The 23238-nt window shown below is 38.6% G+C and overlaps 1 protein-coding gene across 5 annotated transcripts in view; it reads right to left on the bottom strand.

Moving 5' to 3' along the window:
- Positions 1-23238, bottom strand: part of EPHX2 (epoxide hydrolase 2) — a 71631-nt gene that overhangs the window by 28867 nt on the left and 19526 nt on the right. For 4 of the 5 annotated variants that reach the window (XR_012486198.1, XM_074288380.1, XM_074288378.1 and 1 more), the window contains exons 6-12: positions 22012-22086; positions 19210-19305; positions 17568-17646; positions 16512-16546; positions 12821-12847; positions 5564-5649; positions 57-168 (exon numbers count right to left, since the gene is read on the bottom strand). Coding sequence is in view for 3 of the 5 variants with exons in the window: in XM_074288380.1 (XP_074144481.1) it covers positions 57-168; positions 5564-5649; positions 12821-12847; positions 16512-16546; positions 17568-17646; positions 19210-19305; positions 22012-22086 (510 nt within the window). In the remaining 2 variants the exon portion in view is untranslated. The remainder of the gene's footprint in view (positions 1-56; positions 169-5563; positions 5650-12820; positions 12848-16511; positions 16547-17567; positions 17647-19209; positions 19306-22011; positions 22087-23238) is intronic. The other variant, XR_012486199.1, reaches the window with a different exon arrangement.

Raw genomic sequence — 23238 nt, 5'->3', positions numbered from 1 at the left:
AAGAAAAAAGGGAGAGAACCAACTGAGCATTATTGCTCCCAGGTTCTTCAACTTACTGGTTCTTGGAAGTAGAGCTGGTAATGAAAAATTGGGTTGGATTTGATCTTCTCTATAAAAGGCACAGCTGGATCTACTGGAACGAAGGGTGTATTTAAACTGGCCACTGCCCTAGAAAACAAGAGAATCCTGGTGAATTCTATGAGGATAATAATAATAATAATGCTAAGGTTAACAAATGCCCTTTGGATTTAATAATTCTAAAATAAAAGGAAAGATTAGGCTAAGGCTTAAAGCTTCAAGATGGAAGGCAGAAATCATATTGAAACAAATGATTGGCAGCAATATCTAATACCACCTAGGTCTCCTCCAAATAAAAGTATCAGGTGTAAAAACAGCAATGAATTTTTGAATATGTCAGAGATTTATTGACACCCTGAAATCAAAGCCAAATTGGAAGAACATAGAATGATAAGGTTAAGAACTAGAAGGGATATGAGGCCACTGAGATCACCCCTCTCATTTTTGGGACTGTGTCAAATGAGGAAACTGAGGCATTGAGGGCTTAAATGATTTATGCAGCTATTTAAGCACCTGAGGAGTTATTGAGACCAAGTCTTCTGACTCCAAGTCTGGTGTCACAAAACATTTAAAACCCCTTTCCAGTGCTGGCTTTAATGGTACAACCTTGAAATTGTAAAACAGATCTAAGCTAACTTACCACCTCTGTGACTCTGGACAAGTCTCTTAGTTCCTATTTACCTCAGTTCTTTATCTGTCAAATAGGGATGCCCTGGAGAAGGAAATACAAACCATGCCAACATCTCTGCCCAAAAAACTCCATGGACACAGTCCATGCATCATGAAGATGAGGATACAACTGAACGATCAAACTATAAAAAAGCATCAAGAATAACATTACCTGGTGCCTAGAACTGTACGTTAGAAGCACCCTCTCTTTCATGGACTTATATCACACTATGAACATAAGCCTCAGAATACTGGAGAACTCAGCCAATGAGTTCTCTAATGTACCACATAATCATCTTTTGCCATCATAGTCTGGATAAAAAAGTCAAGAAAAATGTTTTTGATAGAAATAGTCACACCAAATACTCACCATTTCCAGGCAACATGGAAAAAAAAATTTCAAAATAGAGAGACCCAGAAACGGAGATGAAAATCATGTGCAAAATTTAACACATATGAGCCAATATAAGAACAATTTTAAGGAACTCTACATCAACAAACTGCTTAAACATGGATAAAATTATTCATGTTTTTTTTTACATGGGAAATATACAATTTATGTTTAAGACCTGCATCAACAATAGGGTAAAACTCAAAAAAATCAGCAGAGTAAAGATAAAAATTGTAATCATGTTATATAAATGAGGCATAGAGTATGAATAGACACAAAGGCATTAAAGGGGGAGGAGGGCTCATAGTTCTGAAAAGCTACTCACATTGGGGATGGGTTTAATAGGCAACACTACATATATACTATGAAAGGTGTAGCAGCCTCCAAAATCTATAAAGAAATAAGGGGGAGGGACAGGTAGATGAGGAAGCAAAGGGTAAGGTAAGAAGATAAGGGAGGGAACCCTGGGTGGGGAAAGATTAAGTAATAGTAAGCCAAGTTATGGAGCAGAGTTTAATGAGTCAACAGGGATAGGAAAGACGTGTGTGTATGTGTGTGAGTGTATATGTATGTATATATCTACATATGTATACATAAATATATTTTTCCCTTAACTGTAGCTTGCTTGGGGATAGGGGGGATGAAAGGGAGATATATATGTGTCTATGTGTATGTGTATGTATATATCCTTTTTTAAATAGGGGCTGAAGGGAGGGAATAAATTGGGGAAAAAAGAATGAAGTTTAAAAAATATATACAGTAGAGAACAAAAAAAAAATTTATAACAAGTAAAGATGGACATTCATGAATATAATTTCTTCTACTTATACACATATTTATGTAAATTTATATTCTTAAATTGATATTTATTGTTATATATTTTGAATCCTCCCTGATCTTTGGCTGGGCACATGATAATGTTCTCTTTTCTTTTGTTTCATTTTGTTTTGTATTGCTTTTCTGTTTTTCTTATTCTGTTTCTTCAAATGAAATAAATTTGGAAAAGAAAATAAAATAGAGGAAACAGAGACAAATACAGGTTAGTGACTTTCCCACTAAGTGACATCTCCACTCACACAGCCAAATTTGAACTCAAGAAGATGAGTCTTCCTGCCTCCAGATTTGGTGCTCTATCCATTGTGGTAGGTGGTAACCTAGCTGGCCCTTTTGTGCCTCTTTCTAATTCTCCTTTCACAATTTTCTTGCGTTACTTTAATTTCTTTTCCCAAATTTTCCTCTGCCACTCTTATTCTCTTTAACTCTTCCAGAAATTCTTGTTGAGTTTGCTTCCAATTTCACATTTTTTAAGCTTTGCTTATAGCTGTTTTCATGTTGTTTTCTTCCTGAGTTTTGTCGTGATCTTCCCTGCCAATGTGGTAGCTTTTTATGGTGAAATTATTTTTCGGTTTGTTCATTTATCCAGTTTCTTGACTTTGAACTTCATTCTGAGGTTGGACTCTGCTCATCTTGGGGTGGGGAGACCGTGCTAAGTTTTAGGCTTTTTGTACTGTTATTTTTAGAGCTAATTCTGGGGGTTTGCATGTTTTTGGTGCTTCCAAGGGGGTGTGATTTGGGGAGAAGTATGGTCATGGCTCTTCTGGTCTGTGCTCTGGTATTACTCAGGAAGGACTCCTGCTCTTCCTGAGGCTGCAGGTGCTGGTGTTCCTCTCCCCACAGAACTTTGACCAGGACTCCTGCTCCCTTGTGACTGACTAGAAGTGGTCCTCTCCACCCTGGAACTTTGAACCAGAACTAGGTATGAGAAATAAAGTTGCCAATTAGTGCCGGGCACCCAATGCTACCAAAAGGTTCTCTGTCTTTGGGCTAAGAGCTTTGGAAGTTACCAGTGCTACTATACGGCTATCTCCTAAATCCCTTGCTTGTGCTGTTGCCCCGCTTTAAGCAGGCTCCCACTTCTGTGTCATACATCTCCTGAATTATTTAGACTGGAAAAATGACTCACCCAGATGTTATTTTGGCTCTGCCACTCCGTAATTCTATTTGAGGAGTTATTTTAAAGTTGTTTGGAGGAGAATGTGGAGAGAGTACAGCTAGGTTGCAACCTGTACTCCACCAGTATTAGAACAAGAGGGGAAAACAGAAATAGAAAAAAAATTCACCTGAAAGAGATTCCACAAGGACAAACTCCAAGAATATTATTGTTAAATTTTGAATTTAGATCTAAAAGAAAATTTTACAGGCAACAACATCAATTAAAAATTCAAATACAGTAGAGCTACAATCAGAATCACATAAGACTTATCAGCAACTACAATTAAAGACCACAAGTCTTGGAATACTTGTACTTGGAATTCAAGTACTGAATTACTTCTGCGTTGAATCCTTGGCATCTGCTATTGGGTTATAGTCAGCCCTTCATTGCTGCCCTCCTTCTGGTTGATATAGAAGGTCTTAGACATCTCTCAGAGCTGCTTTGGATGGCCTGAGGCAAGTTTTCTCATGCTTCTTATTCCCTAGTAGGTGGTGCAGATAGAAAATAAAATCTCAAAAGCATATGTCAGTGAAGGAATGAAGGGCTTCAAATAATTCAACTTATACAGTATTAGAAACACTGAGAGCCGGATGGTTTCCAAAATGGGTGCTTGAGGCCTTTGATCCATAAGCAATCCAATGGAGTTCAGCATCAGAATGATGTATCCCATTCTCAGGAGGAGAGTAGCCTGTGATAACGCACCTTTCAATCAAAGATCTAAAGAACTAGGGTTATGCCCAAAAATATTATATGTAGAAAAACTAAGTACAATACTGAATGATAAAAATAAACATTCAATGAATTGTCAGATTTTCAGGATTTTGTTGTAAACACACCTGAATTTAATTTAAAAAATGACATATAAGAGTCAACATCAAAGACTAATTACAAAAGACTTTGAGGACAAACTGTCCATGTTTTATACACAGAAATATAAACCAGATGTCTAAGATTGTCATTAGTAATTGGATAGTTCAAAACAAAGACTGGGACAGAGCTCAGTTATATTGTGATTCTAAAAAGTAAAGCCATATATGAAAAAGTGAAAGTACCATAATTGCTATATGAATGAGTTGCAAGAGCAAGAATTGACACAAAGAAATTAGATGGGGGAGGAAAGCTGGAATTCTATTCACAATGGGAATGGGTTAAAAAGTACACAGCAAAAAAAAAAACAAAAAACAAAAAAAATCTACAAGGAAGCAAAGAAAAAAGATGGGGAATTATGAATACAATGTCTTCTATTATTATAAATGTTTTCTTGAAATGGAAATATCTTTTTACATTCTCTTACATTTACATTCTCTTACATTCTGCTATGCACATGAAAATGCTTTCCCCCTTATTCTGTCTTTTTCTTTCTATTTTGCATCTAAATTTCAAATATATACTTAAAATGTTATTTAAAATAACGAAATAAAAACATGTTGATAATATTAATGTATGGTTTTCTATGCCAACATGCCAACTTTAAGGATCTTTAGGTATGACTTAGTGGTCTTAGTTTCTTTTTCAGTTTGAAACCACTAACAGGTAATTGTTCTGCTGCTAAGAGCCTTAAAGAGCTTCCCAGGACACTGAAGGTTCAATGACTCACTTGGGTCACACTGCCCCTGAAATACGAGTGACACTTCAAAAATGAGATCTTTCTATATATTTTTCTATGTACATGTTCTTTTCTCTCAAGTTTTTGAAGGGCAGGGTTATTTTTGTATATCCAGAATACCCAGTATTTATTATAATGCCTGGCAAATAGTAGGTGTTCGATAAATGTTTGATGAATTGAAAAGAAATTGTGTATTTACACATATATGTGTGTATTGCAGTGTGCACACAAGCATACATACACACATACACTCCTAGATATACACATACATGTAAAATTATATCCCCTCTTCCTTTTTTATCACCAAGCCCCATTACAGCTTTCTTTTTCTGTCCCTTGGAATCCTGAAAACTTTTCAAGGCCCAGCTCAAATCTACTTCCATGAGTATATCACTGATTAAATCCAATCCATTTTATATTTACATATACATATACGTGTGTGTGTGTGCATATATATGTGTGTGTATGTATCTCTCTTGGTATGAAGAATAATAATTACAATCTCCTCTCAGATTTTAGATTTTATGTAAGCCAGATTTGGGAACAGGGGAGAGGAGAGATGTTGCCCCTTTTCAGAACAATTAAGTTATCCTCGTTAATAGGTTAATAAGATTATATCCTACCTACCACATATTTCTAACATTGGGAATTTCAGAAATTTGATCATAACTGAAACTGCATTTAAAATTTTAGTTATGAGAGTTCTAAGAAGTTATATAATTGAATCTTCTCATTTTATAGCTTAAAACATTGAAGACCAGAAAAGGGTGCTCTTTCCACTCCCTGCTGGCTCCGTCCCACTCCATTGAATGCGTTCCGTAGTTACCTTATTCTCTCTGGATAGAAGAAAGCCATGTTCCACACCACACTACCACCCCAGTCATGGCCTATAAACACTGCTTGAGAAATGCCCTGCAGAACAGAAACATGCATGAAATTGATGGGGGCGACAGCCCCTTTAAGATTCCTTGTCTGATCTCCAACTTCCTTTGGGATTGATTTTTGATTACAAGGTCTTGTCAAGACAGTTTGGGCGGTCAGCCCCCAGCGGATCTGAGCTGGCCTGGATTTTCTCAACCCCCACTATCTGCTCAGGTTTCCCCAAAACAGTTTCTTCCTTATCTGAAAAGCCCGCCAAGAATCTGGCACTGCCCTAGGCTCCTTGAAGCAAATAAAAGAGCCAAGGTGGAATCATCCCTCGGCGGAGAGCTGAAAGATGCCAGAATCAGACTCTCCGTCCGACCACTTGTGGTTTTTTTTTTGTTTTGTTTTGTTTTTTAACTAACCAGACTTTAACTTTGCTTCCAAACCCTACAATAAACCTTTTATCAATCTAGGTTTTCGGGCCTGTAAATTCATTTACAGGGGACTCTCGCCGCCGCTAAACCTGATTTAACTTTGTATCCTTGCGCCGAATCCTAAGGGGTTGCAGGGGAGCTCCGTCTGACTCCCTGTGCCCCAAACCTGCCACTAGACCTCACTTAATCCTAATGTATAAACCTCAGCATTGGGTATTTACCTCATCATTTTGGTTCCTTGACAAAAGTCCTCGAACACTAGACATAACGTGGGTACTGAGCGGAACTCTGGACTAGGTAAAAAGATTTTTTCTTTTCCTATTTTGCAGTGGGCATCCAAGCTACTTCAGGCTGGGATCGTCATTTAGAGCTCTACACTCGGCACAATTCTTTAAGAATTTCTGTGATTGATAAAAGGTCTCCTTCTGTCTCACTCTCTTGTCTCTACAGATAAGAGAGAGGCTGCAAGAATTTGGAAAACCAAAAGCTTTTACCTGTCCACATTCTAGACACACCTCTGACTTTAAAAAAAAACCCTTAGCAGATGCTGGGTTTGGAGAAGGCTGCCAGAGACAAGAGACCTTCTTTTGCATCTCAAGGCATTTCTGATCCTTTTTTTTTTCCTTTCGCCAGAAAGCTGGCCCTCAGGAGTTGTCTCTTTTTCACCCTCCCCCAACCGCATGGCAGTTCTGACGACCCCACCCCTCTGGGGAATCCCAGACCGCCACTTCCTTGATCTGTTCTGGGGAGTATTTGATCCCCTCTCAAACCCAACTGCAAGGCCAGGCTGGCCACGAGGAGATGGTCACTGAATTGGGGTGTGCATGGAGATATGTCTCTGCCCGAGTGCTGCTCCCCCTCCTGGAAAGGGGCAAGTGGTCTTCCCTTCAGGTCTTGCTCTGCCAGCTAGATCTGGGGGGGGGGGACTTGGACGAGCTGTCCTGCCCTCAAGTTCCAGCGTGAAATCAGCAGAGAAGCCCTCGCTATTCGGGATGCAACGTACCGGGTAAGATGGCATCTCCTTCTCCCCCACGCTCGCTCTGGCCTTTACTCCCCTCCCCTATGGCGTGGGGAGAACAGAACTCAAGGCCTTTTTCAGACCTCTCCCATATGGCTTAGCAACCTGCCTGTTAAATGCTCCCATCCTGTCCCCTTCTTGGGATACAGTGGGGAGAATGAGGACCCAATCTTTTCAAGATCTCTAACTTTTAAAATGGGACTTTGCCACCTGCTCCTGGAGAGATAAATAACCTAACTATCTCCTGGAACTCAGCTATGTCTCTCTCACTCTCCTATTTTTCTGGATTGGCATTCTATGCCCATGCTAACAATTAAAAGGTTTATAGCCAGTCCTGGCCATACTGACAAAAAAAGAAACCTTTACTATGTTAGCTGGGGAATAAAATTCCGAATCAAGGCAAATTTTAGGAAAGAAGTCTGTCTTTTCTGTTGTCTTTTTCTCAAGCTCTCTCTAGATTTGCTCTCCGTTCTATACCTGCTCCCTGTTAGCTCAGGAATCCACGGCCTATAGAGAATACGAATGATGTCTATAGAGTTAGGCGAGGGGCTATAGAGAACACCTTTCGCTATCCTGCCCTATTCAGTGGCCCTCTCACGAGGTTTTCACTGAGGCAAGCCCAACATAGCACCTTTCTATGGTGGGGACAATTCAAAAAAACCCAGGACATAGTGGCCTTTGAATTGTGGGAGCTTAGAGCCCAGAGGATCGCTTGACTTTGGGACGCCAAGTGCAAACGAATTCCTATTTTGGACAAATGGCTCTCCTGAACAGAGACAGGGGAGCATTTGTGGAATCTGACAGAGACGTCTGATCGGACTGAGCTATAGAAATGGAACATTTTCGGGCTTGTGGCAAAAGATGGGTGAGCTTCCCTCCTCCACGCCTAGAGAGTCTCCTTTAAGATTCAGAGACACGTTGGGTTTGAGAAAAGTGCCTCAAACTTCAACACCTGAACTCCGAATGGATTAGCTGAATTCCTATCTCTCTCCACCCACCAACTCTCTGGCAAGTCCATTCTTAAAAGCGTTTCTTTTCTCTCTCTCAAATTCTGGGAAATCCGTCCCTGCTGGATGTATGAGCTTTGTGGACTGTTGAGTTAATTCACTATAAAGGGTGAATCTTAAATGTTTTGAAGGACAAAGGAAAGAGGAATGCAGATTTGCATGAGAAGGTATTGGAAATGTATTTGGGAATAGGAAGGAAGAGGTGGGGGAGGGAGGAATGGGAATCTGTTGTCTTCAAAGGCAAAGATTCTACTCACCCCCCTCACCCCCACTGCTTTTGCTGTTCTAGCAGGGGAACCTCTAGGAAAGTTGTTGAAGGTTGTTTAAGGTATGTTGCAAGAAGAAAAGAGGAAAGTTTTTAATGAAAGGTTGGGGAAAATAAATGTTTTTTGAATGGGGAAAGGGTGACCACATGGAATACTTTCCTATCTTCTCCTCCTCCCCCAAAAAGGTGTTTCTTGCCGTTTTTTCAAATGGTGATTTAAAGAGAAAGACTCAAGTTTAGGCTAATTGATTGAATATTTGTTTCTTTATACAGAATGGATTTTATTGTTTGAGGAATATGGTCATAAATGTGATCCATACTAAAAGTTTAATTGCTATTTTAAGAACTTCTTGAATATTTGTATGTGGTATTTGGATATTCTGTAAAAGTTTAAAATATAAGTTTAAAGATTATATTGGGTCATCCTGAGATTATTAAAGAGACTCAAAAATAATATTTTTTTCTTTGCCTTTTGAAAGTGTTTCTGTTAAGGACAATAGGCAATTTGGGATATTTTCCTGTGTAATGGATATTTTAAAGCAACTGATTTGTATGAACAATGTTTACTTATGAAACATCTACTTGGATATGATAATTGTTTAAGTTGTGAAATTATGGGGACAAATTCTTTACTGTTATCAATATAAGGTTATGATAAATATGTGTTTAGAAGTTATCAAAAATCTGATTGATGGAATCTGTTAGTGGGAATTAAATTTTCTTGAGCTTATAGTTAATTAGTTAATGCTGTTTAGGAGCTTCAAAGCTCCACCCTCTGACAGTTAGTGGGACAACAGATTGGAAGGAAACTGGATTAAAAGCTATTTTATTCTGTATGTACTAAAGGTTGAGTTTTAACTGCTAACGTTATAATTATGTTCTTGCATTTTTCCTCCTGTAACTGATTTTATGAACAGAGCAATGGTCAATAGAATTGTTAATGCAATTCAATTGTGTCATGCCTTGCTATTTTCAGTCTGATTCTATGAAATCATTGTATCCTAAATGCTTGGGCAAATAAGCATTTAGCCTGGTCATCTGTCTGCTACTGTTAGAAAACACAAATATTTTGTTTTACGGTTTTTAATCATTTTTTCACATAGGAAGCTGCTGGCCAATCTAATTTTGGCCTCTTCACATTTTTGCAGCAGTCCTGTAAACCAGTCCTTCTATCACAGAGTGTTTTAACCTTTATTTGTTAGATTTATGTTTTTGTTCTAGATTTTGTGTCAAATTACAGATATTGACTTACTTCTGGGACCTAGATCAGCTTTGATCAGCTTTGATTGTTAGCACAGCAGACCCACCCCATGGAATGAGAGCCTCCAACCATTTCTCAACCTGCAGCAGTTTTAGAAGAGACCATGGACTAGACTCTGCTTCTAGTGAACTTTGGACGGCTATGGAGGACTTTAGGAATGGTTGGTGAATGACTCTTAAACCTTGTCTGGGTTATTTATTACTGTGTGTTTAAAATTTGGGATGGGAGTTGTTAAGACTATGCAACTATTGCTGTTATCTTAAGACAGTGGGGGAGATTAGCTTTGGCTTTCTCAGCATTTTCTCCTACTTCTCTTTAATAGATGGGCCATTAGCATTCTACCTGCTGCCCACAGAGGATCTGATATACTTCCCCATTTCCGAGTGTCACCATCTCCACCCTGGATGACACCCCACTTTTAATCTGCTCCCTAGATCTGTTTTCTCTAGGCTTCAAGTTTTGGATTCTCAGCTGGTCTTCAGGCTGGAGAATATTGACTGGACAACTGACTGGGGACAACTGACCGGGACACCCCCTAGATGCCCTGCTGCCATCCCCCACACCTCACGCCTCACCTCCTGGCATGAACCCCAAATATCTACCGCCCTTGTCAGCTCGAAGCACTTAAGAGGAGATGGACATCCCTTTCCCCACATGCATCTGGAGATGATGGTTTGAGAGGGGAACAAGACGAGGGAACCCCGCTACTCTGAAGATCCTTGGAGAAAATCTTCCAACCCTGCCTCACATAAAAGACATTGCCCCAAAATTTTTCTTAAAAGAATTTAAGAGTTAACTGCTTGAGGGGGGAAAATGATGAGGGCGATAGCCCCTTTAAGATTCCTTGTCTGATCTCCAACTTCCTTTGGGACTGATCTTTGATTTTCAAGATTTGGTCAAGCCAGTTTGGGCTGTACCCAGCCCCCAGCAGATCTGAGCTGGCTTGGATTTTCTCAACCCCTACTATCTGCTCAGGTTTCCCCAAAACAGTTTCTTCCTTATCTGAAAAGCCCGCCAAGAATCTGCCACTGCCCTAGGCTCCTTGAAGCAAATAAAAGAGCCTAGGTGGAATCAACCCTTGGCGGAGAGTTGAAAGATGCCAGAATCAGAGACTTTCTGTCCCGCCACTTGCGGTGTATGCCTTTTACTAACCAGACTTTAACCTTGCTTCCAAACCTTGCAATAAACCTCTTTTTATCAATCTAGATTTTCGGGCCTGTAAATTCATTTACAGGGGACTCTCACCGCTGCTAAACCTGATTTAACTGTGTATCCTTGTGCCAAATCCTAAGGGGGTTGCAGGGGAGCTCCATGTGACTCCTTGTACCCCAATCCTGCCACTAGACCTCACTTAATCCTAATGTATAAACCTCATTATTAGTTATTTACCTCATCATTTGGTTCCCTGTTACCTCATCAAAATGAGGTCTGAAATAGAGAATGGGCCAGCAGAGTTACAGCTCCCAAGCTCTAAAGAACAAGAATTCTTGCTAAAAGAGGTGCCGTAATAGAAATCACTACTGTTCAGTGAGCTTTTTATTTATCTCTCTTCAATTTCCTAAAATAATCCTCATAACAACAATCTCACACCTTGATTCCCCTCCAGAACTACTTAGATGAGATTCTTCATCTTTTCTCCTCTTCACTGCAAAATCTGATGCTGATACTCAGCTATTTTCTAATCCATTCTAGTTCAAAGGGAGTTAACCCAAAACTTTCCTAAAAATGAACTCTCTTCCTGTCTCTTGTTCCTGTTTGTTTTCAGTTCTTCATGAACTCTGCTCTCTCAGTTAACCACTCCCTGATATCTTTCACCTGTCACCATTGGCTGCTTCTATCTTGCTTTCAAATTTGAAGATTCTCCCAATAAGTTTCCACTTGACATTTCTAAACTGTTGAGGCTCTCAATTCCATTTCTCAACTTTGAAATTTTTTGAACAAGTGGTCAATATTCACTGCCTTATCTATGATAACTTAATACTCATGGCTTAACTTGACAGAATATTAACTCAAGAGCAGGTGTTATTTTTTCTCTTGGTATACCCAGCACAATGCCTGGTCTTTATAAATGCCTAGAGACTGATCAATAATTTGGCTTCATGACAATTTGGCTTCATGACACTTCTGGAAACTTCAGACCTTTCAGAAAGTTACCAACAACCACCTAATAATCACTAAATCTATCCAGCAACCTTTTTTTCAGTTCTTACTCTTCTTGATCTCTTTATCACTGAATATTCCCCAATCCCTCTAGTATCTTTTGTAAACTTCTACTTTCAAGGAGACCTGGGAAGACTTATATGAACTGATGCATTGCAAAGTGAGAAGAACCAGGAAAATGATTTCTATAATAAGAATGGAAACACAAAAGACTTAAGAATTCTGATCAATGCAATGATCAACCATGATTCCAGAGAACCCATCAATGACACAATTTGCTGTCATCTCCTGATGAAGAGGTGATGGACTCAAAATGGAGAAAGAGAAACACATCTTTGGAATGGCCAATGTAGGGATTTGTTTTCCCAGATACTGAATATAAATTATGAGGTGATTTTTCCCCTTTTTTTCTCAATGGGATGAAAGAGAGATAATAAGTGCTTGATAATTTAAAGAAAAAAATTTTAAGAAAAACTTTCTCTTTAGCTTCTACACCACATTGTTCTGGGGTTTTTTTTTAATCATTAGGACCACTAATTTTTCTTCTCTCTACTTTTGTTCTCTTCATAATCAAAATGTACCTTAAAAGACTCCTTAGATTTAAATATTTCACTTCTCTTTTTAACAATCTTTTCCTTGGAGATTCCAGCTGCTCTGATTACTTGATATATAACTTATATGTAATTAACTCTATATTTCCCAGCCCTGACCTGGAAACAGCATGGGAATTGGAATCAGGGGATCCTGGTGGAGCATTTATTCAGCTTCTTACTGCCTATATGATCTTTAGTAAGTTATTCAATCTCACTGGGTCTCAGTTTCCTTATCTCTAAAGTGTGATACCTGGACTCAAAAATCTCCATAATACCTTCCAGCTCTATATCCTTCATTCTATCACCTATTTCTTTTCCCACCACCTGCTTCCATTATCTCCCCAGAAATACCTTTCTCCTTCCTTTCTCTGCCCCTTAAAACCCTAGCTACCTTTCAAGGTCTACTTCAAATCACTTCTATGAATGCTTCATTGATTATTTCCACTCTATAGTGACAGGCCCAAGGTTGGGAATTCCTTACCAACTTATCCAGGAAAGTAATCAACTCCTAAGGAAGAAAAAAATAAGAAGCGTTAGAAATGTACACTCAATATCTCAACAGGCTGTTTTATCTTCACTCAGATATTTATTTTTGGAATCCTAATTTTAGAATGACTCTAACCTTTCCCTTCTCCTTCTTCCATGAGATAACAATAATAGTAACATTAATACTTTTATTCAACTGAAAAAGGCAGTTCTTTAATTCACCTTGCAAGATTGGATTTAAAAAAATAATAAGAAGAAGACACACATTTCAAGACAATTTAAATTTAAATATTGAAATAAATGAGAAGAATGAGCTACTGATAAAAAATGATTTCAGAGGGAAAATACTAACTAGCACTTTTAAGTCTGCAAAGTAATTTACAGACATTGTTTGTCTTGCTGCAATTTCTTTAGTACATTTTTGTATCTTCCTTGTGTGTGTTTTTTATTATATGTATTAGTCCTGTTCTTTTGTTATATCATAAACTTTTCCAAGATAGAGAGCATACCATCCATCTGCTGCATTTCAAATTTTCCCTACTTTGAATATTTCCTTTCATCTAATTCACTCTCTCATTTAAAAACTATTGTCATTACTAGCAAAAGTCAAAAGGCTTGGCAAAAGGGTTCCCTTAAACTCTTGTATCTTTCCTATATTCAGTCAATAAACTTTTATTAAGCACCTATTATATGCAGTCATTGTGCTAAGGATTAAGGATACAAAGAAAGGCAAAAATAGCTCCTATTCTCAAGAAAAGCATAAGTAAATCCATAATCATAATTGCATTGGAGAAACCACATGCAAACAATTCTGTATGTACAAGATATATTCAGTGGAAACTGAAGGTAATGCAAGTGTCTTAAGGGCAAGGATTATTTTTGTTGTTGTTGTTGTTTTGTTTTTAATTTTGTTTCTCTATCTTCCTTTCCTAGCATAGTGCCTCACACTTAATTTAAGCATTAACAAATGCTCTTAGGATTATCACAGAAACACAGAATTTCATCATTAAAAATAACCCCAACAACTATCTCATCTAATTCAATCAAATGCAATATAAACAGCAATTGGTCACCCAGTTTCTTACGGGATATTTCTCATGAGGGAAAATCCACAAACTCCTGAGATCATTCTTTCCCAAAAGTATTTCCTGACTTCAAGAGGAAATTTTCTTCATTGCAACTTCTACCCACAGGTCCTGATTCTGTCCTCTGGGGTCAAACAGATAATAACTGAACCTTTGACCTGCATACATAGTCCTTCAAATACTTGAAGATAGCTATTTTGCTCTACCAGGATCTACTCTTCTGAAGGTTAAGCATTCCTAATTCCTTCAAATGACTGATATGATCAAGATTTTAAGACCCTCAATATCTTAGTTGCCTTCCTCTAGATATTTTTGGGCTTACTTATGTCACTCCAAAAACTGCTATTCAATATGGAACTCAGTATCTCAGAAGTTCTCTAATCAAAGTTAATTGACTGGTTGGTTGTTGTCCTTTGTTCTCCAAGAAGACCAAAATGGCCTCACTTTATTGGCGTGACGGTACACTGTGTCTGAGCGTGACTGATCATCAGACCATTCTGAGCTCAGAAGGTTCTACCACATGCCGGGCACAAATAGTCCACATAAACATTTGGAATGAAGATGTCTCTAAATATATTTATCTCATGTTTTTTTTTTGTGGGCATGCCATTCTGGGCAGTCCCTTACCAGCGTCTCTCATATTATTTAATTGATTGTTATTTATTTGATTATTATTTAATTGATATTATTGATATTATTTATTGATATAATTGATATTATTTAATTTGATCCTGAATTTCTTCAGCAAGAACTTGAGAGAGTCTTTGTATTGCTTATTCTAACCTCCATGGGAGTGTTTGCTTTGTGTGAATTCTATGTAAAATAATCTTTTAGATAAACATACATTCAGCATTTAAACAACATGGCCAGCCCAGTGGAGTTTGCTCTTTGCCTAGAACTTGACTGCTTGGACAGCTCATCTTGAGAAAGGATCTCAGTATCTGGTACCTTACCTTGCCAGGTGATCTTTAGAATTTTTCTAAGACAATGCAAATGGAGGAGATTCTATTTCCTGGCATGGTACTGGTATGCTGTCCCAGTTTCACAGACACACAACAATAAGGTCCGCACAATAGCTCTGTGAACCTTCAGTCTGGTAGAAAGCCCAATACCTCTTTTCTCTCTTTTCTGCTTCACCTGCCTTTGTGGGCACTGGAACAAATGGTTTTCGTCTGTCCATTATGCTATGCTAAGTCTTTACAAGTTTGTAGTAGACACCCTTCTAACTCGCTGAATGATCTAAGGCTCTTAGGTTACTCTCAATGTGGTCTAGCCCACTGGCCAAAATAAAATACTTTACCAGAACATGGGCACTGTGAATTGCACAGAGTGAATTAGGTGGACACCAAACATGGAAAGTAGCTTGAAAAAGGTTCAGCAGTAGAGGCACACAGACTACACCTCTGTAATCAAGGTAGAGTACAGAGGTGTGATTATTTCCCTAGTTCTGGATAACATGCAACAAACAAAGGGAAGAAGAGAAAGGGGGGGCTCAGATGAATGGGAAGGGAAATTCTAAACCTAGACTAGTCCCTGCCCTCAAGGGGCTAACATCCTAATAGAGAAACCAGTTCTCAATCCAAGTAGCCATCCTAGTGACTAATCCATCTCACTCCACTATTTCCACAAAAAACAGTAGGAGATACTTTATCAAGTGCGTTACAAACTCCCCAAATCTGTCAGATGGATTACTCAGGCAAAAAAGAAGTAAGGTTAGTTTGGTATCACCCATTCCTGCAGGAGCTTTACTGGCCTTCCTTTTCAAGATGCCAACTAACCATCTCATATGTAATAAATTCTGCAATTCTGCAGAAATCAAAGCCAAGATCACAGGCCACTGTAAGTACTAAAGTGCTCCTCCTTTTAGGAAAATAGTACATCTGCCCTCTTCTGATCCTTTTGTTTCTTTCCCATTCTCCATTCTCTTTCATATGTCACTGACAGCAGCTTAACAGCCACATGTATGAATTCACTCCTTCCCTAATGAATAATGCAATATTTCACCTGAATCCAGAGACTTGTAGTGATAAAGAGCCACTAGGTATTCTCTCATCATCTCCTTAGGTGTCACGGATAACAATTCCAGATTATCTCTACCCAATTAGAAGGAAGAAGGAGATCTTGGAATAACTGGATAGTACAGTGGATATAGCACTAGACCTAGAGTCAGGAGGATCTGAGTTCAAATCTGGTCTTAGATACATGAGATTATTAGCTGTATGACTCTGGACAAGTCGCTTAACTCTGACTGCCTTGCCAAAAAACACAACAAAACAGTGGAGACTCCACTGGATATTTCTTCATTTTCATTTAGATTGGAATGTCACAGTTTCAACAGACATTGCTAATTAGTTCACCAGCTGTTCTGCTGAAGAAAAAGGCCAAAAGGACTGACTCTTCATGCCTTTTGAAGCTTGGTACACTGGCAATTTCCACATTTCAACATTATACTGAGAAGGCAGGTTAGACTAAAGATTAAGAGGTTTAGAAAAACAAATAGTTCTTTCTGCCTTTCTGGGAGGAAATTCACTTAGGCTTCAGAAGGCTGTCTGCATTAGTGAAACAGGATTGAAAAAATCTTGCCAAATTGTACTTCCTTACCTTACATATGACTTCCTGGGAATATTCTTCTATTTCTGTAGAAAAGAAAGAAAAAATTAATTTCTATCATGTAATTTATTAAAATCTAGTATGAATTTCCCAGATGCTCATGTGTCAAGCTCCTCTCTGGACTTATTCCAAGGCAGTGATAGTCACCCCGTCTTCACTACAGCATATAGGGAATGACCAAATGCCAGCAACAACAACAATAAAATAATACCTAGGATTCATATATATGTATATGCATGTATGTATTATGTCATATATTGTATTTATATAATGCCTTACTTCACACATATCTCATGTTATTATCCCTACTTTACATATGAAGAAACTAAGAATGACTCTGTCCATGTCCAAGTGGCTTCAAACCAAAGACAGGAAAGTCTATAACTCGATGGGATGCATGTCCTTGATAAAGGAGTAGATTTAATTTAGTTAAACTACACACTGCAGGATCCATGAAGAAAGGGGCTTTTGGAAGGTGGGCACATTTCTGATTCAAGATTGATACCGAGTATCAGAAACAGTTCTTGAATGCAGATCCTCTGACTCTAGTCAGTGTTGTTTCCATAGCACCAAGTTGCTTGCGTAATACATCAGGATTTGAGAAGATCCAGCTCATTTTATAGATGAGGAAACTGAGGCAAAGAGGGATAAGTAACTTGCCCGAGGCCACACAGTTGGTGAGTGTCTGAGGCTGGATTTTATCTCATGAAGATAAGTCTTCCGGATTCTAAGCCCAGTGTTCTATCCACTGCACCACCTAGCTGCCCTAGAGGTCAACTATTCTGACCTTTACAATTGAGAACTGAGAGACACTGAAGATGATGTGCTTTCAGGTCATACTCCTAGTAAGTGGTGGATCTAGTCTTGAAATGTAGTCCCCTGACTTCCGGAGCTGGATAGAGTTTGCCCAGAACAAGTTAGGAAGACTGGAAAGTATTTATTTAGAAGGGAGAAAGGAAGAAAACAAACTTTTATTAAGTATTTACTATATGCCAGTGTTCTTACAAATATTATTTCATTTGATAAACCCCATAAAAATGAGCTCACCATGGGGGGCAGAAGAATCGCCATAGCCTTTCATATCTGGAACAATAACCTGGTAGCCGGCTTCTGCTAGAGCTGGGATCTAAAGAATGAGATGAAGCATTTATTCATCCACAAAATGAGCTAGAGAAGGAAATAGCAAATCACTCCAGTATCTTTGCCAAGAAAACTCCAAATGGGTCACAAAGTGGTGGACACGCCTGAAACAACTGAACAACAATGATAAGGTGTGCTATGCATGTGTGTGTACATTAGTGTGCATATATATACACGCATACACATATGTACACACACACGTAGCTATAAGAGTTACAACTACGCCATGATTTAGATAGTGCTAGTAATTGTATCTATATTTTGTAAGTGATTAAACTGAGGATCAGAGAATTCAAATGATTCTTACACTGTTATATAGTTAGTAAGTAGCAGAGCCAAGATTTGAACCCAAATATCTTGACCCCCAAATCATATATTCTTTTCAATATATCTTGAAAGATAGGGTATCTAGTGGAAATGTCCAGTGAAAGGCAAAGATACAGTACTGGATCTTACATCAGGGCTGGAAACATAAGTGAGAATATATTTCATCACTGAAATGATTAAGATGGACTACTTATAGAAAGCAGTTTTTATTATTTTGGAGTAGTTGTTTTTTCCATTTACATTGTTATCATCCTTGTATATATTGTTTTCCTGGTTCTGCTTACTTCCCTTTGTATTTTGTTTATGTCCATATAAGTCTTCCCATGTTTCTCTGTATTCAATATATTTATGAAGAAAAGGAAAAGTAGAGGGCCAAGAACTGAGTGTTCAAGAACATTCAAAAGCTGGGGCTGTTTGTAGAACAGGAACAAATGACTGGAAGAGGGAAGACTTAGTAAGAAGAGTCGAATACAGAAGAGAATAACATCATATCCAGAATCCTCTGGTGCAGGAAGGACTCTATGGCTGAAGAACAAAGGGGACGTCAGTCTGTCCACATCTCTCTTCTCTGGCAGAGTTACTAAGCAGACCTTCCTGATATAATGTCATGCATACAACTTCATCCGTGCTTTATTTTTAGATTATATTGGATGGTCCAGAGGTAAGTTATGGAAAAAATTATATTGTCCAGTCCTAGGCTGTTGCTATTATGAGTCAAGGCCCCCAAATTCTTATCTAACTCCCCAAATATAAGAAAAGAAAGGTCCTTTCCCTATACCAGAAAAAGCAGTCCTTCAGGTCCCCATATCCTGTGTGCTGAAAGCTCTTTCCTTTCCTTTTGCCACCTCTGATGTGGCCTGGGATCCTCACTCTTAATCTGTGCTGATTCTGATCAATCTGTGCTCTGGTAGGTTAATAGTAAAGGGACTAGGAGATCACCCACAGGGGAAAAAATAGACCAAAACTAGGATGACAGCACTTTCTTCCTGAGTCGCATATGGGGATCCAGGGTTCTGAAGGAGGAAAGCATTCTAAATGAGGAGCAGGCTTAATATTCTAGGGCATGGTTGAACACCACTATTAGTTGTGTAGAGATGAATGGTCTTCCTATATCTGACTTATGCTCATCACTCTCTTTCCTATTCCACATATTGGGTCAGGGCACCTCTTTCCCCCTCAAGTCACTCCCACCAAACTGGAATCAACCTGAGCTGAGACTTACCTGATACCTCCAAGAGAACCAGCTTTCAGGAAAGCCATGGCAGAGAATCACAACAGGCCCAGAGCCCATCTCCACGAAATGCAGCTGGACACCAGGCTGTGTGGAAGACAGGGAGGCTGTGGCTAACAAGTATGGACAATGGATGCTCACTAGAAGTGCAGCCCCCACATTCTCAGTTCACTGTTGGCCACCCATGTGTTCTAGCAGACACATACTCTCTCTTCCTATCTTTCTTCCCAATTCTGTACATATACTAGATATTTGAAGTGGGGAGAGGAGAGAGTAGGAAAGAGAACAAGAGGGAGAAAGAGTGAAGAGGGAGGGAGAGGGAAAGACAGAAGAGGGAGGGGAAGGAAGGAGAGATGCTGGAACTCTTATCTTTCCAGAAATCAGCAGGAGTCAGGACCACTAAATGTCTTTATTCTAGATCTTTACCGTCGCCTCCAATGCCAGGTCACGAGTGCAAGTGAGCGTGAATTCCACCACCCAAGTTTCTCTTACTCCTCCCACACAAGTCACTTCCCTCTCTTTGTCTCACCAATCAAGTCAGCACAGAACAGCTGGGGAGGGTCAACCTTAAACAAGTTAATAGGGAACCGTCCAATTGGCAATTAGTCTCACGTGCTTCATTATCCAAGTGCATTGCTCAGTTCTAGCCCTTTACAGAGAGAGAAGAGAATAAAGAGGAAAGGAAGAGAAGGGGAAAGGGAGAGAAGATAAAGGAGATAGAGAGAGGGGGAAAAGGAGGGAAGAAAGAGAAGAATGAAAGTAAGGAGATGGAGGGGGATAGGGCAAGAGACGGAGGAAGACTAGAGAGATGGAAGGAGAGGGATGGGAAGAAAGGGGGAGAGACAAAAATAGGGAGGAGAGAGATAGAAGGGAAAAGAGAGAGAAGGTAAATGAGTGAGAGATAAGAAAAGAGAGAGGGGATAGATGGAGAAAGGAGAGAGGGAATTATAGTAGAGGAAAAGAAGGGGAGAAAGAGAAAGAAGAGGGAGAGGAGAGAGTCTGAGTGGAAGAGCGGAAGAAAAAAGGAGGGAGCAAAGGGAAGGAAAGGGAAAAATAGAAAGAAGATGGAGGGGGAGAGGAAGGATGGAGGCAGAAAGAGAAAAGAAGTAGCAAAAAAGGAAGAAGGACTTTGAAGGTCACCTAGTTCACTTTTCATTTTATAGGATATTGAGGCCCAGAGAAATTAAATGATTTGTCCAAGGTCCCACAAGTACTAAGTGATGAACAGAAGCTGAATCCAGTTCTTTTGACTCCAAATCAAGTGCTGTTTCTATATTAAGTATTAATAGCCAGCATATGATGCTTCAAGATTTACAAATACTTTGCCATTATATCTCAGAGGCTGATAAAAATAATAATGATAATAAAAATAATAAAAACATTTAGATTGCACGTACTAAGTGCCAGGCATTGGTTAAACACAACAATTATTATCTCATTTAATTACCACAACAAAATTAGGAGGTAGGTGCTATTATTATTCTCATTTTATAACTGAGGAACCAGAGGCAAAAAAGGGTAGAGATCACTCTGTATGTTTTATAGTTATGAAATATGGCACAATAATCTCCAAATAATCAAAAATTATGAAGACCAACTTCTGGTGATAATTTTTGTTTTTACATGGCTGTTTGTATGTGTTTTGCTCTTCCATTCGACTATGAGTTCCTTGAAATGAGGAACTATTTTTTTCAACATTTAGCATAAGGCCTGACACAGGGTAAGTATTTAATAAATATTGACTCAATTAGAGGTCAATAGGGAGACCCAAGACTGGGCCTGAGCAGACTGCAAAACAAATTACAGCAAAGCAGTATAAAAAAAAATGTTATTGAAGAAATGTATATATATATAAAAAGAAGGCTTGGTCATGTGGTGATAAGAAAGGATAATTAACTGATGGACAATAGAATATTTACAATGCTAAGAGAAAAAGAAATTGGGGAAGGCCCACTGAGGAAAGTCCCCATCACACTGGGTAGACCACCTACCTATGGTTCACCATACCCCTATGGTGAACTGCAAGAAAGACATAGTTAAGAATCAACCAAGAATGGCAGGCCTGAATGGGTTGTCATATGTACCATTAGCTCAAATGTGGACGTCAACCACATTGATGAGGTTAGTGTCTCTGAATAACTTTTTGTAAAGCCTGATTGTTTTATAATTTTTCAAGTTAGAAAAATAATTAAACTTGGACAGCCTTGAGGACAGAATTGGTTTTATCCTTTTTAACCATTACATCTGGCCTCAGATACTCAATATGTGACTCAAGGCAAGTCACTTAAAACTTCATCTGCCTCAATTTCCTCATTTTTAAAGTGAATATAATAATAGCATCTCTCTCACTGGGTTGTTAAGAAGAACAAATAACCCATGTAAAAGCTGTAAAACTTAAGGGACTATTTAAATTCTAGCTATCATTATTTTTGCTATAGTTAATATGCCACAATATTAATGACCTTGAGAATATCAGACAAATAAATCAGAGAAATAAATTAAATCCTAAAGCAAAAATCCTGTATACCTCTAATTTGTGCAAAAGAGTTTTATAGCTATACTATCTCTACTGTAGATTATGGGTTTTAGGGTGTCTTGAACATTGATAACACTGGCTGTATCTGAGATTCTCTCAAGATCTGACCACATGAGTCATGTCCCTTTCTCATGCGGTGACTGGTACTTTTAAAGAAAACTGAAATTCTATGATGAACAAACACTCACATTTCTTAGTCCTCTTCACTTGGTGTGAGGAGCTTGCTTGGCCCCTCATTCACAAAAATCAGTCCTTACCTTAACTTCGACATATCCATGGACAACACTGCTTGGCTGAACTGCAACAGGCTGCATCGCATCATGATGGAGAAACTAAAAGCACAAAATGCATGTTGAAAGTATCTTTCCATAAGTTTTCTCAGTGCTTTTTAGGGTTTTGAGGTTGGCAAACCTCATGGTTCCTCTAAATTATGGAAGGGGCAACTAAGATAGCATAAGGCCTTGAGATCAGGTTATATAGGGATAAGTCAAAGGAAAATGAACAACAACAGCAAGAAAAACACCAACAAAATAAACCCCTCATCATAGAACGCTATTATGGTGACAGAGAAGATCAAAACACAAACTGAGAAGAGGACAACAATGTCAAGATACCTACATGTGAAGTCTCAAGGAGAAATAGGAATTAGTCTCAGGTCCAAAGTGAATTTCTAGAAGAGCTCAAAAAGGATTTTAAAAACCAAACATAAGAAGTAGAAGAAAAATTGAGAAAAAAAAATGAATCATGAAAAAAAATAAAAAAAGCCAACCACTTGCTAAAGGAAGCACAAAAAATGGAAAAAAGGTACAAAAATCCACTAAAGAAAACAACTTCTTAAAAAAATAGAATTGGCCAAGTGGAAAAAGAGGTGCAAAAGTTAAATGAAGAAATAATTCCTTAAATATTAGTATTGGGTGCAGTTTCTTAACTGTGGGTGAAGATAAGGGAAAGAACTTAAAAATCTTGAAAACTAAAATCTTTTTTAAAAATTATTTTGAATATAATTAGAAAAATATTAAATAAATAAAATTTTAAAATTAGTATTGAGGAGGACAGAGTCAAGATGGTGGGGAGAAAGCAAGAACTTGTTTGAACTCTCCCAAATTCTTCTCTAAATAACTTTAAATCACACCTCAAAATGAATTCTGTAATGGCAAAACCCACAAAAGGATGGAGGAAAATAATTTGTCAACCCAAGATAACTTTAAAGAACTGCAAGAAATATCTGTTTCACAAAAGAAAAAGAGGAATATGACTGAGTGAAGGCAATGTTCAGGCAAAACAGCAAAAAGCCCTTTGACCCCCACAGATCAGAATTGAGACTGGACTAGTGACACAAAAGGCCAGCTGTGAGGCCTCTAGCCCCTAGCAGAGCAGGCAACAAGTCAGGTCTAGCAGGCATGGCAGACTTGTAGGCCCTGGCCCAGCAGGTGAATGGTCATATCCAGAGATCCCAGACAGCAGGCCAGTGCCAAACCCTCTGA

This window comes from Sminthopsis crassicaudata, chromosome 2 (assembly GCF_048593235.1).
Source record: "Sminthopsis crassicaudata isolate SCR6 chromosome 2, ASM4859323v1, whole genome shotgun sequence".
In the NCBI taxonomy this organism is placed as follows: domain Eukaryota; kingdom Metazoa; phylum Chordata; class Mammalia; order Dasyuromorphia; family Dasyuridae; genus Sminthopsis; species Sminthopsis crassicaudata.
This window is presented reverse-complemented; position numbering and strand designations above follow the sequence as displayed.